At 48.1% G+C, this 18,875-nt stretch overlaps 2 protein-coding genes across 3 annotated transcripts in view; one reads left to right on the forward strand and one right to left on the reverse strand.

Annotated features, from left to right (window-relative positions):
* Nucleotides 1-3,607, reverse strand: part of chek2 (checkpoint kinase 2) — a 12,459-nt gene extending 8,852 nt beyond the window's left edge. The window contains exons 1-8 of the mRNA XM_051394661.1: nt 3,448-3,607; nt 2,575-2,914; nt 2,340-2,464; nt 2,106-2,238; nt 1,929-2,019; nt 1,747-1,843; nt 1,459-1,512; nt 709-773 (exon numbers count right to left, since the gene is read on the reverse strand). Of these exons, the coding sequence (XP_051250621.1) occupies nt 709-773; nt 1,459-1,512; nt 1,747-1,843; nt 1,929-2,019; nt 2,106-2,238; nt 2,340-2,464; nt 2,575-2,905 (896 nt within the window). The 5' untranslated portion in view covers nt 2,906-2,914; nt 3,448-3,607. The remainder of the gene's footprint in view (nt 1-708; nt 774-1,458; nt 1,513-1,746; nt 1,844-1,928; nt 2,020-2,105; nt 2,239-2,339; nt 2,465-2,574; nt 2,915-3,447) is intronic.
* A 29-nt stretch (nt 3,608-3,636) lies between these two features.
* entr1 (endosome associated trafficking regulator 1) lies at nt 3,637-18,429 on the forward strand. Of its 2 annotated transcripts, none has more exons than XM_051394663.1 (10): nt 3,637-3,835; nt 8,712-8,842; nt 11,646-11,741; nt 14,679-14,770; nt 16,565-16,718; nt 17,057-17,130; nt 17,212-17,323; nt 17,636-17,698; nt 17,807-17,946; nt 18,081-18,429. In XM_051394663.1, exons 1-10 carry the CDS (start codon nt 3,790-3,792, stop codon nt 18,169-18,171), a joined length of 999 nt encoding a protein of 332 aa, XP_051250623.1. In that variant the 5' UTR covers nt 3,637-3,789; the 3' UTR covers nt 18,172-18,429. The 2 variants fall into 2 exon arrangements, with proteins under 2 accessions (XP_051250623.1, XP_051250624.1); XM_051394664.1 differs by having other exon boundaries at nt 8,715-8,842.
* Nucleotides 18,430-18,875: the final 446 nt, after the last annotated feature.

Genomic DNA, 18,875 nt, shown 5'->3' on the forward strand with positions numbered 1-18,875 from the left:
AAGAACCGCTGGAGCAGATGTGGAAGGTAAAGGCGAGCGTGATCCCTGTGGTAGTAGGAGCGCTCGGGGCAGTGACCCCCCAACTGGGGGAGTGGCTCCAACAGATCCCAGGAACAACATCAGAAGCCTCAGTCCAGAAGAGCGCAGTCCTAGGAACAGCTAGATACTGCGCAGAACCCTCAAACTCCCAGGCCTCTGGTAGAGGACCCGAGCTTGAGGATGACACAGATACCGCCCCAAGAGGGTGGGAGGGAAGTTGTTTTTATATTATATTTGATGTATATATATATATATATATATATGATATAGGAAATAGGATATAGGATATAGGAAATGTTTTAGTCAAGGTGGTAGGCCGACAGACCGGGGGGGTGGCGGTGCGGATGGTGAGGCAGGCCTGCTTCAAGCCCGCAATGATGAACGTCTTCACCCAAAAATGTTTTCTTTTTATCCGGATAAAGAATAAAAAAAAAACGGATTGTTTTCCGATTCATGGCACGTTTTTCATTATTTTTTTAATGCGTTCTGCGGAGAAGGGAGACTGGCATTGGTCACGGTTCGGAATGAAAGGGAGAAAACAGGAGAGAGTAACACGGCGGATATCGCTCATATCACTTTTATTTTTATTTTTTTTGACAACGTAGTTAAGTTAACTGCAAAGTGCAGCAGGAAACCCTGAAATAAAGTTTGAACATGAGTTTAACTCACAGCTCCAACACGATGTAGTAACTGTCCTCCGTCTCATAGAAGTCCTCCGTCCTTATGAGACACGGCTGCAGGAGAGGAGGAGGAGAGGAGGACAGAGGAGGAGGAGGGGGGAGGACAGAGGAGAGAGGAGGAGGAGAGGGAGAGGAGGAGGACGAGGAGGAGGAGGAGAGGAGGGGGAGGAGGAGAGGAGGAGAGGAGGAGGAGGGGGAGGACAGAGGAGAGGAGGGAGGACAGAGGGAGGGAGGAGGAGAGGAGGAGGAGGACGGAGGAGGAGGAGGAGGAGGAGGAGGGGAGGAGGAGGAGGAGAGGAGAGGAGGAGGAGGAGGAGGACGGAGGAGGAGGAGGGGGAGGACAGAGGAGGGGGGAGGACAGGAGGAGAGGAGAGGAGAGGAGGAGGACAGAGGAGAGGAGGGGGGGAGGACAGAGGAGGGGGGAGGACAGAGGAGAGGAGAGGGAGAGGAGGAGGACAGAGGAGAGGGAGAGGAGGAGGACAGAGGAGGAGGAGGAGGAGGACAGGAGAGGGAGAGGAGAGGAGGAGGACAGAGGAGAGGAGAGGAGAGGAGAGGAGGAGGACAGGGGGGAGGAGGAGGACAGAGGAGGAGAGGAGAGGAGGAGGAGGAGGAGGAGGAGGAGAGGAGAGGAGAGGAGGAGGAGGAGAAGGAGGAGAGGAGAGGAGTTAGCGTAGTTAGCAGTCGCTCTTAAATGCGCAGTCTGTGAAGTGTCTTTCTTCTTCTGTGGTGTCAGACTCACGTGGTCGACTCTCCGTAGAATCTCGATCTCCGTCTTTGCGTTTCGTGTCGCCATCTGTGATTGGACAAAGACAGACAGATCACATGATCACCCTTCCAGCCTGCCATTGGTCCAGAGGAACATGAGCGACTGATGTTCAGCCGCCATGTTTGTAGTTTTCTGTAGTTGTTTTTACCTGCTAACGTCTGCTACATCCGTCACAGGAAGGAAAGGAGGAAACGAGGGAAGGGAGGAGGGATGAAAGAAGGAGAGCTCTCAGCCAATCAGAGAGCAGATGACATCACTCACCCCTTCAGACTGAAAGTTCTTCTTGTTTATTATTTTCACCGCCAACTTCCTGCAGGTCGACCTCTCGAAGGCCAGCTTGACCTCCCCGCACACGCCTCTGAAACACACGCCGTGTTCTGCTGTTAGGACGTTTCAGAGCGCAGGAAGTGACATCACAGCGGTATGAACGGCGTCAGACTCACGTGCCGATCCGCCGAGTCAGCAGATATTTCTCCTGCAGCTCTTTAGGTAAACTGGACTGATCGTCTGACATCAGGTCAATGAAGACAAAGACTGCAGACAGACAGGCAGACAGACAGGTGAGGTGAGACTGGTGCCAACAGGGACCAACAGTCTGAGTATTGATCAGCCTGTCTCACCTTTGTTGCGTTGTTCAGACAGAGCGAGCACGGCGTTATTGATCAGAGGAAGCTTCCTGTCTTTACCGATCAGAATCCCGTCCACAAACGTCCCGTTGTTACTGTAGTCCTCCACGAAGACCTCGCTGCCCTCCTGACACACAGACAGGCACACACACAGACAGACAGGCTGCACTGGGTCTGCAGTCACTGATAATCACTTATCAATAATCAATAAACAGGAAGGGATCTCACTCTGTAGATCCTGAAGTGTTTCTTGCTGTAGATTCGGAACTTTTTAGATCCTCTGTGATCCGGATCATCCAGGACATAGTTACACTTCGAGTCCCGTCCGAACAGGTACTGGTCCTCGATGCAGTCTGTAAACAAACAAACAAACAATAACAATCAATCAATAACTACCCACTGGTTTTAGGCTGGTCCAGGTTCTATTAGAACGAGGCCTCAGTGTCTGGGAACCTGGACTCACCGTGGCTCCTGAAGCCTCGGGCCATGGGCAGCAGGCGGCCCCAGGGTTGTGGTCCGGGCTCCTCGGGGACCGACGGCAGGGTGACGGGGATGGTGTCCACACTGCTCAGCGTCCCTGAACCACTGGACGACTGACTGGCTGAGGTCGGCCCGCTGGAGGAACTGGAACCGGGCTGGGACTGGGACTGGGACTGGGACTGGGACTTAGACTGGGATGGGGACTGGGTGGACGGGGCCTGCGATGGGGACTGGGTGGACGGGGCCTGCGATGGGGACTGGGTGGACTGGGTGGACTGGGGAGGCTCCCCCTTATGTGGACTCTCCTCGGACATGGTCCGGCTCTGCAGACACATCAGAACAGACTCAACAGGAGACACTGACAGCACAACACAGAACCACCTTTAAAAACACTTTAATAACTCCGCCTATATCCTTAAAGGAACAACATAAAAAACTGATATTAATATTGTTAATATTAATGTTATTTACATTATTGTTGATATTATTCATATATTATTACTTCTTTCAGAGCTCTTACGGACTACTCTTGAATTCGGCCCAAACCCAACCTGACATACTCTAAAGGGGACTTCACTAATCCGGATCTGGCCTCAGTCCCACCCCACAGTGTTAGTGGTTGCAGGCAGGAGAGACGATGTTAAATTAGATGATTTTTAAATGGAGTTCGTTGTGATTTGAGATGTTTTCACTCCGGACTGAATATGAACAGAACCGAACGACCCGGTTTAACATCCGGCTCCATCCGCCCCCCCCGCCGAACCGCCTCACGTCACTGCCAGGAAGAAGCGGGCCGAGCCGGGCCGAACTGAGCCGAGCCTTGGCGGGCCGGGCTAATGTACAAACAGGGACTCACCGGAGCGGACTCTCCTGCGGGTCTCTGCAGGTTAACAGTCCGGATCAGCTCCGGACCGAAACGGGACACGTGTGTGAAGTGTTTTTTTACCGGGACCGCGCAGGAGACGTATTTCCTTGTACCGCATTTTCCTCCTGCGTCATGTGACGGTCCCAGCCAATGACAAGTTGGAAGCTCGGTCACGTGAGTTCGAAAGTGTCTGGTGTGCTTCCGGGTCCGATGTTGTCCTGCAGGAGGACGCGGTGATCAATGCTGATCGATAATGATCGATAACTGACGACTGAGATCTGTTTCTGACAGAACCACCTGTCTGTCTGCACACCGGTCTACCTGTCTGTCGTCATGTCCAAACAGAGGACTTCCGGTAAAAGTCTGATCATCGCAGACGGTAACCTTTCAGAATAAAATCATTTCTTATTATTATTATTATTATTATTATTATTATTATTATTATTATTATTGTTTTTTATTATTCTAACTGTTTGTCTCAGGACGGTTTATTCTTTTTAACACATTTATAAATTAAGATTTTGTATTTTTGGTCACAGGACTGAATTGTAAGCACATTAGCATCAATGCTAATAGCACTATCTTTAATAAAAATATAAAAACATTGTTTATTTGTTTGTTCCTGCAGGTTGGAGCACATCGACTTTATGACAAAGAAAACAATCAATATACAATACACATGCAATAAAGGGTTAGGGTATAATATCCCTGCTGGTCCCTGCTGGTCCGCTGGTCCTGGTCCCCGTTGGTCCCCTGTTGTCCCTTTGTTCCCCGTTGTTCCGTTGTTCCCTTGGTCCTGCTGGTCCCTGCTGGTCCCCGTTGGTCCCCGTTGGCCTTTTCCCTGTTGGTCCCTGTTGTTCCCCGTTGGTCCCCGTTGTTCCCTGCTGGTCCCTGTTGGTCCCTGCTGTTCCCTGTTGGTCCCTGTTGGTCCCTGCTGGTCCCTGCTGGTCCTTGCTGTTCCCCGTTGGTCCCCGTTGTTCCCTGCTGGTCCCTGCTGGTCCCTGTTGTTCCCCGTTGTTCCCTGTTGTTCCCTGCTGGTCCCTGCTGGTCCCTGCTGGTCCCTGCTGGTCCCCGTTGTTCCCCGCTGGTCCCCGTTGGTCCCTGTTGGTCCCTGTTGGTCCCTGCTGTTCCCTGTTGGTCCCTGTTGGTCCCTGTTGTCCCTGCTGGTCCCTGCTGGTCCTGCTGTTCCCTGCTGGTCCCCGTTGGTCCCTGCTGGTCCCTGCTGGCCCCTGCTGTTCCCCGTTGGTCCCTGTTGTTCCCTGCTGGCCCCTGCTGGTCCCTGCTGGTCCCTGTTGTTCCCCGTTGTTCCCTGCTGGTCCCTGCTGGTCCCTGCTGGTCCCCGTTGGTCCCCGTTGTTCCCTGCTGGCCCCTGCTGGTCCCTGCTGGTCCCTGGTCCCTGTTGTTCCCTGTTGGTCCCCGTTGTTCCCTGCTGGTCCCTGCTGGTCCCTGCTGGTCCCTGTTGTTCCCTGTTGGTCCCTGTTGTTCCCTGCTGGTCCCTGCTGGTCCCTGCTGGTCCCTGTTGGTCCCCGTTGTTCCCTGCTGGCCCCTGCTGGTCCCTGTTGGTCCCTGTTGTTCCCTGCTGGTCCCTGCTGGTCCCTGCTGGTCCCTGGTCCCTGTTGTTCCCTGTTGGTCCCTGCTGGTCCCTGTTGGTCCCCGTTGTTCCCTGTTGTTCCCTGCTGGTCCCTGCTGGTCCCTGTTGTTCCCCGTTGGTCCCCGTTGTTCCCTGCTGGCCCCTGTTGGTCCCTGCTGGTCCCTGTTGGTCCCTGTTGTTCCCTGCTGGTCCCTGCTGGTCCCTGTTGGTCCCTGTTGTTCCCTGCTGGTCCCTGCTGTTCCCCGTTGGTCCCCGTTGTTCCCTGTTGTTCCCTGCTGGTCCCTGTTGGTCCCTGTTGTTCCCTGCTGGTCCCTGCTGTTCCCCGTTGGTCCCCGTTGTTCCCTGTTGTTCCCTGTTGTTCCCTGCTGGTCCCTGCTGGTCCCTGTTGGTCCCTGTTGGTCCCTGTTGTTCCCTGCTGGTCCCTGTTGGCCCCTGCTGGTCCCCGTTGGTCCCCGTTGTTCCCTGCTGGTCCCTGCTGGTCCCTGCTGGTCCCTGCTGGTCCCCGTTGTTCCCTGCTGGTCCCTGCTGTTCCCCGTTGGTCCCCGTTGGTCCCCTGTTGTTCCCTGCTGGTCCCTGCTGGTCCCTGCTGGTCCCTGGTCCCTGTTGTTCCCTGTTGGTCCCCGTTGTTCCCTGCTGGTCCCTGCTGGTCCCTGCTGGTCCCTGTTGTTCCCCTGTTGGTCCCTGTTGTTCCCTGCTGGTCCCTGCTGGTCCCTGCTGGTCCCCGTTGGTCCCCGTTGTTCCCTGCTGGCCCCTGCTGGTCCCCGTTGGTCCCTGTTGTTCCCTGCTGGTCCCTGCTGGTCCCTGCTGGTCCCTGGTCCCTGTTGTTCCCTGTTGGTCCCTGCTGGTCCCTGTTGTTCCCCGTTGTTCCCTGTTGTTCCCTGCTGGTCCCTGCTGGTCCCTGCTGGTCCCTGTTGTTCCCCGTTGGTCCCCGTTGTTCCCTGCTGGCCCCTGTTGGTCCCTGCTGGTCCCTGTTGGTCCCCATTGTTCCCTGCTGGTCCCTGCTGGTCCCTGTTGGTCCCTGTTGTTCCCTGCTGGCCCCTGCTGTTCCCCGTTGGTCCCCGTTGTTCCCTGTTGGTCCCTGCTGGTCCCTGTTGGTCCCTGTTGTTCCCTGCTGGTCCCTGCTGTTCCCCGTTGGTCCCCTGCTGTTCCCTGTTGTTCCCTGTTGTTCCCTGCTGGTCCCTGCTGGTCCCTGCTGTTCCCCGTTGGTCCCCGTTGTTCCCTGTTGTTCCCTGTTGTTCCCTGCTGGTCCCTGCTGGTCCCTGTTGGTCCCTGTTGGTCCCTGTTGTTCCCTGCTGCTGGCCCCTGCTGGTCCCCGTTGGTCCCTGTTGTTCCCTGCTGGTCCCTGCTGGTCCCTGCTGGTCCCTGTTGGTCCCCGTTGTTCCCTGCTGGTCCCTGCTGGTCCCTGTTGGTCCCCGTTGGTCCCCGTTGTTCCCTGCTGGTCCCTGCTGGTCCCTGCTGGTCCCTGGTCCCTGTTGTTCCCTGTTGGTCCCCGTTGTTCCCTGCTGGTCCCTGCTGGTCCCTGCTGGTCCCTGTTGTTCCCCGTTGTTCCCTGTTGTTCCCTGCTGGTCCCTGCTGGTCCCTGCTGGTCCCCGTTGGTCCCCGTTGTTCCCTGCTGGTCCCTGCTGGTCCCCGTTGGTCCCTGTTGTTCCCTGCTGGTCCCTGCTGGTCCCTGTTGGTCCCTGGTCCCTGTTGTTCCCTGTTGGTCCCTGCTGGTCCCTGTTGTTCCCCGTTGTTCCCTGTTGTTCCCTGCTGGTCCCTGCTGGTCCCTGCTGGCCCCTGTTGTTCCCCGTTGGTCCCCGTTGTTCCCTGCTGGCCCCTGTTGGTCCCTGTTGGTCCCTGTTGGTCCCCATTGTTCCCTGCTGGTCCCTGCTGGTCCCTGTTGGTCCCTGTTGGTCCCTGCTGGTCCCTGCTGGTCCCTGTTGGTCCCCGTTGTTCCCTGTTGTTCCCTGCTGGTCCCTGTTGGTCCCTGTTGTTCCCTGCTGGTCCCTGCTGTTCCCCGTTGGTCCCCGTTGTTCCCTGTTGTTCCCTGCTGTTCCCTGCTGGTCCCTGTTGGTCCCTGCTGGTCCCTGCTGGTCCCTGTTGTTCCCTGCTGGCCCCTGCTGGTCCCTGCTGCTCCCTGCTGGTCCCTGTTGGTCCCTGTTGGTCCCTGCTGGTCCCTGCTGGTCCCTGTTGTTCCCTGCTGGTCCCTGCTGTTCCCCGTTGGTCCCCGTTGGTCCCCGTTGTTCCCTGCTGGTCCCTGCTGGTCCCTGCTGTTCCCCGTTGGTCCCTGTTGTTCCCTGCTGGCCCCTGCTGGTCCCTGTTGGTCCCTGTTGTTCCCTGCTGGTCCCTGCTGGTCCCTGCTGTTCCCTGTTGGTCCCTGTTGTTCCCTGCTGGTCCCTGTTGGTCCCTGTTGTTCCCTGTTGTTCCCTGCTGGTCCCTGTTGGTCCCCGTTGTCCCCTGCTGGCCCCTGTTGTTCCCTGCTGGTCCCTGTTGGTCCCTGTTGTTCCCTGCTGGTCCCCGTTGTTCCCTGCTGGCCCCTGTTGTTCCCTGCTGGTCCCTGCTGGTCCCCTGCTGGCCCCTGCTGGTCCCTGTTGGTCCCTGTTGGTCCCTGCTGGTCCCTGCTGGTCCCTGCTGGTCCCTGTTGGTCCCTGTTGGTCCCTGCTGGCCCCTGCTGGTCCCCGTTGGTCCCCGTTGTTGGCCCCTGCTGGCCCCTGCTGGTCCCTGTTGGTCCCTGTTGTTCCCTGCTGGTCCCCGTTGTTCCTTGCTGGTCCCCGCTGGTCCCTGCTGGTCCCCGTTGGTCCCCGTTGTTCCCTGCTGGTCCCTGTTGTTCCCTGCTAGTCCCTGTTGGTCCCTGTTGTTCCCTGTTGTTCCCTGCTGGTCCCTGTTGGTCCCTGTTGTTCCCTGTTGTTCCCTGCTGGTCCCTGCTGGTCCCTGTTGTTCCCTGCTGGTCCCTGTTGTTCCCTGTTGGTCCCTGCTGGTCCCTGTTGGTCCCTGTTGTTCCCTGCTGGTCCCTGCTGGTCCCTGCTGGTCCCCGTTGTTCCCTGCTGGTCCCTGTTGGTCCCTGTTGGTCCCTGTTGTTCCCCGTTGTTCCCTGCTGGTCCCTGCTGGTCCCCGTTGGTCCCCGTTGGTCCCTGTTGGTCCCTGCTGGTCCCTGCTGGTCCCTGTTGGTCCCCGTTGTTCCCTGTTGTTCCCTGTTGTTCCCTGCTGGTCCCTGCTGGTCCCTGCTGGTCCCCGTTGGTCCCCGTTGTTCCCTGCTGGTCCCTGCTGGTCCCCGTTGGTCCCCGCTGGTCCCTGCTGTTCCCTGCTGGTCCCTGCTGGTCCCTGCTGTTCCCTGCTGGTCCCTGCTGTTCCCTGCTGTTCCCTGCTGGTCCCTGCTGGTCCCTGCTGGTAGTGTTGCACGGTGCACTGATACTTCAAAAGTATCGTGATTCTCGGAAATTAAAAACGTCAGGATTCCTAAATGTATTAGTATCGATACTTTCAGATTTATAAGAGACGTATTTCATGTTGGTGTGCGCAACGCATGCTTCCAGTGCCTCCCTATGGACATCTGTGTTTTCTTTCTCCTCACGCACGCAGCAAAGAAGCTGCAGCTGCAGCTGCTGGTCCCTGCTGGTCCCTGCTGGTCCCTGCTGGTCCCTGTGCCTCTGTCCTTTCTATTAATAACCTGAGTTTCCTTCATCAGCAGATGAGGAGGTGGAGGCTGAGGAGCTGAACCCATTCTCCTTCAAAGAGTTTCTACGTTGGAAGAACCAGGATCCAGACCCGGACCAGGACCTAGAACAAGACCTGGACCAGGAGCAGACACACAGCAAAGTATTATTTCTGCACAGTCTGCAGCACAAGAAGAAGAAGATATAATTTATGATAACTGTGTGTCTGTCTGTCTCTCTCTCTCTGTCTCTCTGTCTGTCTGTCTCTCTCTCTCTGTCTCTCTGTCTGTCTCTGTCTCTCTCTCTGTCTCTCTCTCTCTGTCTCTCTGTCTGTCTGTCTCTCTCTCTCTGTCTCTCTCTCTGTCTCTGTCTCTCTCTCTGCTCTGTCTCTCTCTCTCTCTCTCTGTCTGTCTGTCTCTCTCTCTCTGTCTCTCTGTCTGTCTGTCTCTCTCTCTCTGTCTCTCTGTCTGTCTCTCTCTCTGTCTCTCTGTCTGTCTGTCTCTCTCTCTGTCTCTCTCTCTGTCTCTCTCTCTGTCTCTCTGTCTGTCTGTCTCTCTCTCTGTCTCTCTCTATGTCTCTCTGTCTGTCTGTCTCTCTCTCTCTCTGTCTGTCTCTCTGTCTCTGTCTCTGTCAATTCAAATTCAATTTCGAATTCAAAATTCAAAATGGGCTTTATTGGCATGAAAGTTTTTAAAAAACAATATTGCCAAAGCAAAGTATTCAAATACAATAAATCGAAGATATAAACATTATGAACATTATATTAGTTATATACAGTGTGTGTGTGTGTGTGTGTGTGTGTGTGTGTCTCAGGTTGTGGCATGTTAATACATACTGGGCAGCAAGGTGTGCCTGCTCTCCTTCTCCGGGAGTATTTTTAATTTGGAGAGGTCGTTCAGCTCTTTGAAATCTGGAACCAAAGAGCTGAACTTAAATAAATATGTTTCTAGTATTATTTAATTTTGTACATTGTAGGAGAAAGTGCATCTCTGTCTCAACCTCACCTGTCCAACAGTGACCACATTTTCTGTTTTCTTTTGGTTGCCATGATGTTTTGTGTCTTCCTGTTTGGATTGGCGGTTTGTGGTCACTGAGCCTGTACTTGGTTAGGATCTGTCTCTGCTTTCTATCTCTGACAGTAGAGAGATATTCTTCTCATTCATAATCTCTTTTAAGGGCAAGATAACATTCCAATCTACTTTGGCTTTTAGTTGTTTCTTCCCAATGGTCCAGATAGCTTTCTTTACATTGTGCTATCATTTACTCTGATTACTGTTTGTAGAGCAGTGTTGTTGTGAGGCTGGTCACAGTGTGTCTGAGAGGGGGCAGTTAGCCTCAGTACCAACTGACATAGGGGACTCTTTTCTGGGCTCAGCTCTTGGGTTTGGAGGGCTTTGGAGTGGAGGGTGTCTCTGGGGCTGGATTTCAGGTGGTTAAAAAAGTTGAGTGTTCTCTTCTGAATGTTAATTATCAGTGGGTATCTGCCTAATTCTGCTCTACATAGCATTTGTTGGTGTGTTTCTGTGTATGTGTAAAATGTATCTGCAGAACTCTGCATGTAGAGATTCTGTTGGATGTTTGTCCCAACGGGTAAAGCTCTGATGACTGAGTGGACCCCATACTTCACTGCCGTACAGCGCAATGGGCTGGATGACACTATCAAATATTTTAAGCCAGATTTTTATTGGAATATGGAAATTATAAAATGTTCTCTTAATTGCATATAGAGCTCTTTGAGCTTTTTCTTTTAGTGCATTCACTGCCATGTTGAAACTCCCTGATGCTGTTATGGTTATACCAAGGTAGGTATAACTCATGCTGTGTTCAATGACATGATTATTGATGGTAAATTGGTGTTTGTTCTCATGACACCTGGGGCGTTTTTGAAAGATCATGACATTGGTTTTCTTCATGTTTACTGCCAGGGCCCAGTTCTGACAGTACTTTTCTACTACGTCCAGCTGTAGCTGTAGTCCTTGTTCAGTAGGAGACAGTAGAACAAGGTCATCAGCATAAAACAGAGACTTCACCTCTCTATCTAGGAGGGAGAGGCCATGAGCAGCACATTTATCTAACAGCCAGTTCATTTATATACACATTAAATAAAGTCAGACTTAGATTGCAACCCTGTGGAACGCCTCTTCTCTGGGGGAAGAAATCAGTTAGTTTGTTTCCAGTTTTAACAGCACACAAGTTTTCCAAATACATTGATCTAACCAGATCATACATTTTGCCACCTATACCACAGTTTAAAAGTCTGTAATAGAGCCCTTCATGCCAAATACAGTCGAAAGCTTTCTTGAAATCAATAAAGCAGGTGAATATTTTTCCATTCTTAGTTTGTTGTACATGTTGGTTGATTAAAGTGTGAAGGGTATATACACTGTCGGTGGTGCGGTGTTTTGGGAGGAAGCCAATCTGACTTTTACTTAAGATTGACTGTTCCTCAAGGAAATCTAGTATTCTTGTATTAAGAATACTACAGAATAGTTTACCTAGACAGCTGCTGACACAGATGCCATGGTAGTTATTAGGGTCTGATTTGTCCCCACTCTTATGAATGGGGGAAATGAGCCCTTTGCACCAGATGTTGGGAAAACATCCTGCCTGTAGTATAACATTGAACAAATGTAACATTGCACCCTGCATTTCTGGGGGTGCTTTTGCTTTCTTTCTAATGCTGTCTGGACCACAAGCTTTCCTTGGCTTCAGACATTTTGTCTGTGTGGTTATTTCTTGCCAAGTAATTTCGAAATCAAGGGGTTTGGGTTGTCTTTAATTGTTTCTTCTAGTTTTTGGAGTTTTTCTTTCATAATACACTGATCTGAATTGATTTGATTGATTGGTATGTCTTTGTACGGATATTCAAAATGTGATCTCCAGATGTCACCGTTTTGGATGGGTAATGTCTGCTGTTGCTTTGTCTCTCTGTCTCTCTCTCTCTCTGTCTGTCTGTCTGTCTGTAGTCTGGTGGCTCTCACAGGTTGTTTGACATCGGGAGTGTGACCTTTGACCCTGAGGTCAGGAGCTGTTTCTTCTCTGAACCCTCTCTGGCGCCGCAGGTACAGTGACATCATCAGTGACATCATCAGTGATAAATAAAGTTATTAATGTTTCGTAACGTCTCTCGAACCTTTCGCACTGTAAAATAACTGACAATCATATTTAGAATAACGTTACTATCTGTAATGTTCCTATATTTTTCTTGGACCGTTAGCTCCATGCTACTAACTAGCTCGCCGTTTACAAATCACCCCATCTAGGGATGGGGCCGATCCGATCCAGTATCGGTATCGGGACCGATACCGGTGTATTTCACATATCGGATTTTCCCGATCCAACCTGCGCAGATTTCCGATATCCATGAGCCATGTCTGCGTTAACGTTGTCTGCTGAAATGACTCCACAGGTGATTCCTGCCGGCCAGTCTGCTGGCTGCAAACTGTGGAATGGATTTCCTGAACGGAGGCGCGGCTCAATGAGACACAGAGTTATGAGACACGCCCTCGCTCAGGAAATCCATTATTTAGCAAAGCCGTGATTCAGAGAGGAGGAAGCTCCCTCGCGTCGTACAACACTACGAACACAATCAAACATTTAAAAAAGCACCACACAAAAGAGCACGAGGATTATTGGGTCAAAATGAGAACCACCACTTAATTGTTAAAGTAGTATTACAGTTCTTATACGATACAGGGCTATATATGAACATTTGAAGCAGTAACATTATCCTTAGAGTGACTTCCTGAGGAGGGCAGTAATACGCCTAGAAGCGTCTAAACTGCCAGAAATCCATATGAAGAAGAAGAAGAGCAGGGGAAGAAAGACAAAAGGAGCTGTCAGGAATCACTTCTAGAGTCATTCCAAAAACACGTTAAACTCCAGGCAGACAACGGGAAAAAAAAAGGGATTGGTGTGTGTGTGTGTGTGTGTGTGTGTGTGTAGATGTTTCACTTTTGCACTTTTCTTATATTTCAATATTTGACATTTTGGGAATTTAATAAATATTGACATGACAATATTTGAAACCCTTACGTTGTATTTGTTTTGGTGGGTTTTCCTGTTAAAAGGTTCCTTTTTTCTGACTTCCTTTTCTGACCTTATACTTACCTCAAGTTTCCTTTTGGGACATACATGCATACATATGTACAGATCATACTTGCCTGTTGAGAGGAGTTTATTTCAGCCTCATATAAAATCAACAATAATGGTAATAATAATATTAAAGCGAACACAGCTCTGGTATCGGAATAGTATTGGTATCGGCCGATATCCAAATTCAGGTATCGGGATCGGATCAGAAGTGAAGAAGAAGAATTGAATTGAATTGAATTGAAAAACGTGGATCTGTGCATCCCTAACCCGATCAGCCAACACCATGAAGCAACCAACGCCAGACCCACACCTCGCAGCCAAGACACAGCCAGCCAGACAACCCCAGTTAGCTTAGCTACAGTTAGCTGCTGGATGCCTCTATTTCAGAAGTGTCTTGCGAAAACTTTTGTTATGAACTGCCGTTATACAAATAAAGTTAATTTGAAATTGAATATCTTATAGTATATATATTATAGCAAAATTGCAACAGGACGCGGTCCTGAATCAAACAGCTGTTTCCTCCTAATAGCGTGTTATATCTCATTCATACTCCCCTCCACTAGTTGGCAGACATCCTGTACTTAGACCTTAGCTCAGAAAAACGTCGTGTTTCAATGCAAAATGTTCGAGGAAGTCCCGTCCAAACTGTTGGGCGAGAAACCGGAAATAGTGCACCACGGCGCTATTTATGCTGAAGCAGTATTGCTGGATTTAGGAGTTATTGAGACGAAATAAACGAAAATGGCAAGCAAAAAGTTGACACTTAGGGAAGTGATGGGTCTCCTATTCACTGACTGTGTTCTGACTCTGAAGGGGAAAATCTACGTTTGGGACGTGTTGGACTCTGTGTTGTGAGACTCTGTGTTGTGGACTCTGTGTTCGACCCTTTGCCCAACATATGTGGTTGTGGACTATGAACACAAACTCTGTGTTGGACTCTGTAAGTTGGAGCTACTGGATGTTGTGGACTCTGTGTTGTGGACTCTGTGTTGGACTCTGTTGTGGACTCTGTGTTGGACTCTGTGTTGTGGACTCTGTGTTGTGGACTCTGTGTTGGACTCTGTGTTGTGGACTCTGTGTTGTGGACTCTGTGTTGTGGACTCTGTGTTGGACTCTGTGTTGTGGACTCTGTGTTGTGGACTCTGTGTTGGACTCTGTGTTGTGGACTCTGTGTTGTGGACTCTGTGTTGGACTCTGTGTTGTGGACTCTGTGTTGGACTCTGTGTTGGACTCTGTGTTGTGGACTCTGTGTTGGACTCTGTGTTGGACTCTGTGTTGGACTCTGTGTTGTGGACTCTGTGTTGTGGACTCTGTGTTGTGGACTCTGTGTTGGACACTGTGTTGTGGACTCTGTGTTGGACTCTGTGTTGTGGACTCTGTGTTGTGGACTCTGTGTTGGACACTGTGTTGTGGACTCTGTGTTGTGGACTCTGTGTTGTGGACTCTGTGTTGGACTCTGTGTTGTGGACTCTGTGTTGGACTCTGTGTTGTGGACTCTGTGTTGGACTCTGTGTTGTGGACACTGTGTTGTGGACTCTGTGTTGTGGACTCTGTGTTGGACACTGTGTTGTGGACTCTGTGTTGGACTCTGTGTTGTGGACTCTGTGTTGGACTTTGTGTTGTGGACTCTGTGTTGGACTCTGTGTTGCCCACTGTTGGCACTCGGGAGCATAAAGGTCACAACCTTTGACCCTCATCCCTACATAGAGACACATAGAGATCAGTCCACAGACAGCAGAGGAACAAAGCTACACTACAACCTGTTCACTCTGCTGATCAATAATCTGATCAATAATCTGATCAATTATCTGATTATTATAGAAACAGTATTCATAATCTGATATCTGGAAGCTTTCACACTCGGTTCAGACACACACACCACCTCCTGTCTGTCGTCCAATCAGGAGGAGGAAGAGTGGGGGCGGAGCTTCCAGTCAGGTGTAGATAGCACCTCCTCCCTCTGCACAGAGGAGGATGAAGAAGAGGAGGAGACCAGGTGAGTCATGTCTGCTGCTCTCTGATTGGTTAGTGTTTGTTTTGTGGAGCTTAATGTTTCCTCTAGCGCCTCCATCAGGACAGACTGATCAATAATGATAATGTTTGCAGATGACACAGTTCTCTCACAATAACACTAATGTTGATTTTATTTCCTACATTAAATTAATTACCTTTAAAAACTAAAAAATCATCTTTTAAGGATCTAAAATTAAAATTAAAGTCGGTTTTTGTTCATTATGAGAGTTTGAACAAACTGACTGTGTTAGAATATAAATACATAAATCTAATAGTATAATAATTAGTCTCCTAACTCTTTATTAAACTTTCAATATATTTTTCATGTTGTAATATAGTTGATATATATATATATATATATATATATATTGAGAGAGAGAGAGAGAGAGTATATATATAGAGAGAGAGTATATATATATATATATATATATAGAGAGAGAGAGAGACAGTATATATATAGAGAGAGAATATATATATATATATATAGAGAGAGAGAGAGAGAGACAGTATATATATAGAGAGAGAGAATATATATATATATAGAGAGAGAGAGTATATATATATATAGAGAGAGAGAGAGTATATATATATAGAGAGAGAATATATATATATATAGAAAGAGAGAGAGGATATATAAATATATATATAGAGAGAGAGAGACAGAGAGAGAGAGAGTATATATATATAGAGAGAGTATATATATATATAGAGAGAGAGAGAGAATATATATATATATATATAGAGAGAGTATATATATATAGAGAGAGTATATATATATAAGAGAGAGTATATATATAGAGAGAGAGACAGAGAGAGAGAGTATATATATATATATAGAGAGAGAGGTATATATATATATATATATAGAGAGAGAGAGAGAGAGAGAGAGAGTATATATATAGAGAGAGAGAGAATATATATATATATAGATATATATATATATATATATAGAGAGAGAGAGAGGATATATAAATATATATAGAGAGAGAGAGAGACAGAGAGAGAGAATATATATATATATAGAGAGAGAGAGTATATATATATATATAGAGAGAGAGGATATATAAATATATATATAGAGAGAGACAGAGAGAGAGAGTATATATATATAGAGAGAGTATATATATATATAGAGAGAGAATATATATAGAGAGAGAATATATATATATATATAAATAGAGAGAGAGAGAGTATATATATATAGAGAGAGAGAATATATATATATAGACAGAGAGAGAATATATATATATTAATCTCTATATATATATATATATAGAGAGAGAGTAAATATATATATAAATAGAGAGAGAGAGAGTATATATATATATATATAGAGAGAGAGAGAGAGTAAATATATATATATAGAGATAGAGAGTAAATATATATATATATATATATATATATAGAGAGAGAGAGTATATATATAGAGAGAGAGAGTAGAGAGAGAGATATATATATAGAGAGAGATAGAGAGAGAGAATATATATATATATATATATAGAGAGAGAGAGTATATATATAGAGATAGAGAGTAAATATATATATATATATACAGAGAGAGAGAGAGAGAGAGTATATATAGAGAGAGAGAGGGAGGGAGAGAGAGAGTGTGTGTATATATATATATATATAGGGTATATTCCTCCTGCTCTCATACAGCCATGTAAAGTATTCCAGAGCTGTTCAAGAGTTACTTTCAAGCAATCGTTAGATCCTCATCCAAGAGAAACACCTTCACTGAGGAGAACCCTGACCAGGTCTAAACTCAATGGAACAGGTTCTCCTCCAAACCTGAAGTCCAACTGAGTGGAGCAGGAGGAGCAGGAGGAGCAGGAGGAGGAGAGAACTATGAAGGAGATGATGAGACATCTATTGCTGAGCCAGCCACCTCCTGCAGGAGGAGGAGTGGGAGGAGCAGCCAGATACAACAGGTAACACAGTGTTTCTGTGGACTTGTATTACTCATTTGTGGGGACATCAGTCTGCTTACAGACTCACATTGTGGGGACATCAGTCTGCTTACACACTCAAATTGTGGGGACATCAGTCTGCTTACAGACTCACATTGTGGGGACATCAGTCTGCTTACACACTCAAATTGTGGGGACATCAGTCTGCTTACACACTCAAATTGTGGGGACATCAGTCTGTTTACACACTCAAATTGTGGGGACATCAGTCTGCTTACACACTCACATTGTGGGGACCCGACAACCTTTTGGGGACATCAATCCCCTTAACGTAAATCTTCTGTTTGATTGTGTCTCAGTTGAAGGAGGAGAACATGTCATTGAGGAGAACCATCAGGGAGCTGCAGAGGAGATCAGAAGCTAACGAATGCAGGTGAGAACCAGCCAATCACATGACAGCACCGACACCACCGATCACAAGATTTACCCCTCGTGCCCCTGTGCTCCCTGTCAGGGTGTCGGAGCTGTCGGAGGAGCTGCTCCAGAGGAGGCGTCAGGAGGAGAAGGAGGCTCAGGATCTGGAGAGCATGGTTCACTCTGTGGAGCAGAACCTCCACCTGATGACGGTACGGTGCAGTCTAATGCTAATGCTAATGCTAACATCCATCTGTACTAACTTAATATTGAGCACCAACATCTTCAGCCAACTGCAGGCAACCAGACTCCATTCACAAAACCAGTGATTTTACTGAAACACAAAGAAACCAATAAAATAAATACTAACGAAGCTGAGAACTGGATCCAGTTTGTTAAAGAAAAACAGTTAATAATAATCAGACATCAACTTTTATTTAGATTTTGGACATTTAGAGATTGACCTTTAAAAAACCTGTCTCTCTCTCCCTGTCTGTCTCTCTCTCTGTCTGTCTGACTGTTAGAAGCGAGCAGTAAAAGCAGAAAACAGCGTTTCCAAACTGAAAGTTGAGCTGCAGCAGCTGCAGGTGAGTCAGTGTCTGTCTGTGTGTCTGTCTGTGTGTCTGTCTGTGTGTGTGTCTGTCTGTCTGTGTGTCTGTCTGTCCTCCTGATGATAACAGGGGTGTGTGTTTTAGGTGGAGGTCGACACTCTGCGGTCAGAGAACGACGGTCTGAAGGCAGCGGAGTCTAAGGTCATCATGGCGATGAGACACAACGCTCAGGTGGCGTCTGAGTATCTGAACAAGACAGCGAGCCACGCCCACTCCTCCATCCGGTCAGTACCTGTGTGAACAGGTGAATGATGACAAACTCTTTTTTTTTTTTTTTTTTTTAGCCTCTGAACTATTGTTTGTCTATCTGTCTGTCTGTCTGTCTGTCTGCCTGTCTGCCTGTCTGTCTGTCTATCAGTCAGCTGTTGGGGGAAGCAGAGACTCTCCGTTTGGTCTCTCAGCTGCTGCGGTCCATCGATAAGATCTCCACCCTGGACTCAGAGTCCTGAACTCCTCCAGACCACCGGATGTCTCTGGGACAGGAAGACACAGTCGTCATGGAAACTGCCCTAAAAGGACAAACTTTCACATTTTATTGTGAAGCTTTGATGACGTCTGGCTCCTGCTTGGTTGGTTGACACCAGACACATCAGACTGATCAATGAGTTTGTTTGGAGGAAAATATTCTGAATCATTAATGAATCGTTAGATTTTTATTATTAACGATAATTTTGGTTTTATAATAAACTTCAGACTTTGTTCAATCAGCAGTTTGTTTGTTTAAGTTCATTTTAAAGTTTAAGCTGTTTGTTTATTAGTGTCCTGATACGATCAATGCATTTCAATCTGAAACTATCTGATGAAGTTCTTAACATTTGTTTGTAATATAAACATTTATTTTATTTAATATGTTAAAATAGTTCTATAAAAATGACAGTTTACCTTCAAATATATTTATTATTAAAACACCAGCAGCAAGTATTTGTTTCTTTATAGGATGAAACTGAAGACAAATGTCTGATTTCAGAGTTCAGAGTCATTGACAGAGAGAGAGACAGACAGAGAGAGAGACAGGGAGACAGACAGACAGAGAGAGAGACAGACAGACAGAGAGAGACACAGACAGAGAGAGAGAGAGAGACAGACAGACAGACAGGCAGACAGAGAAAGAGATACAGACAGAGACAGACAGACAGAGAGAGAGACAGGCAGA

The sequence above is a fragment of the Dicentrarchus labrax genome, unplaced genomic scaffold, assembly GCF_905237075.1.
Source record: "Dicentrarchus labrax unplaced genomic scaffold, dlabrax2021, whole genome shotgun sequence".
Classification (NCBI taxonomy): Eukaryota; Metazoa; Chordata; class Actinopteri; family Moronidae; genus Dicentrarchus; species Dicentrarchus labrax.

Bases quoted from the DNA above. Each gene is read 5' to 3' on its own strand.
- entr1 (XM_051394663.1), top strand. From the start codon at position 3,790: ATGTCCAAACAGAGGACTTCCGGTAAAAGTCTGATCATCGCAGACG. The intron at 8,843-11,645 runs GTATTATTTCTG...GTCTGTCTGTAG, and splicing joins AGGAGCAGACACACAGCAAA to TCTGGTGGCTCTCACAGGTT. The intron at 16,719-17,056 runs GTAACACAGTGT...ATTGTGTCTCAG, and splicing joins GGAGCAGCCAGATACAACAG to TTGAAGGAGGAGAACATGTC.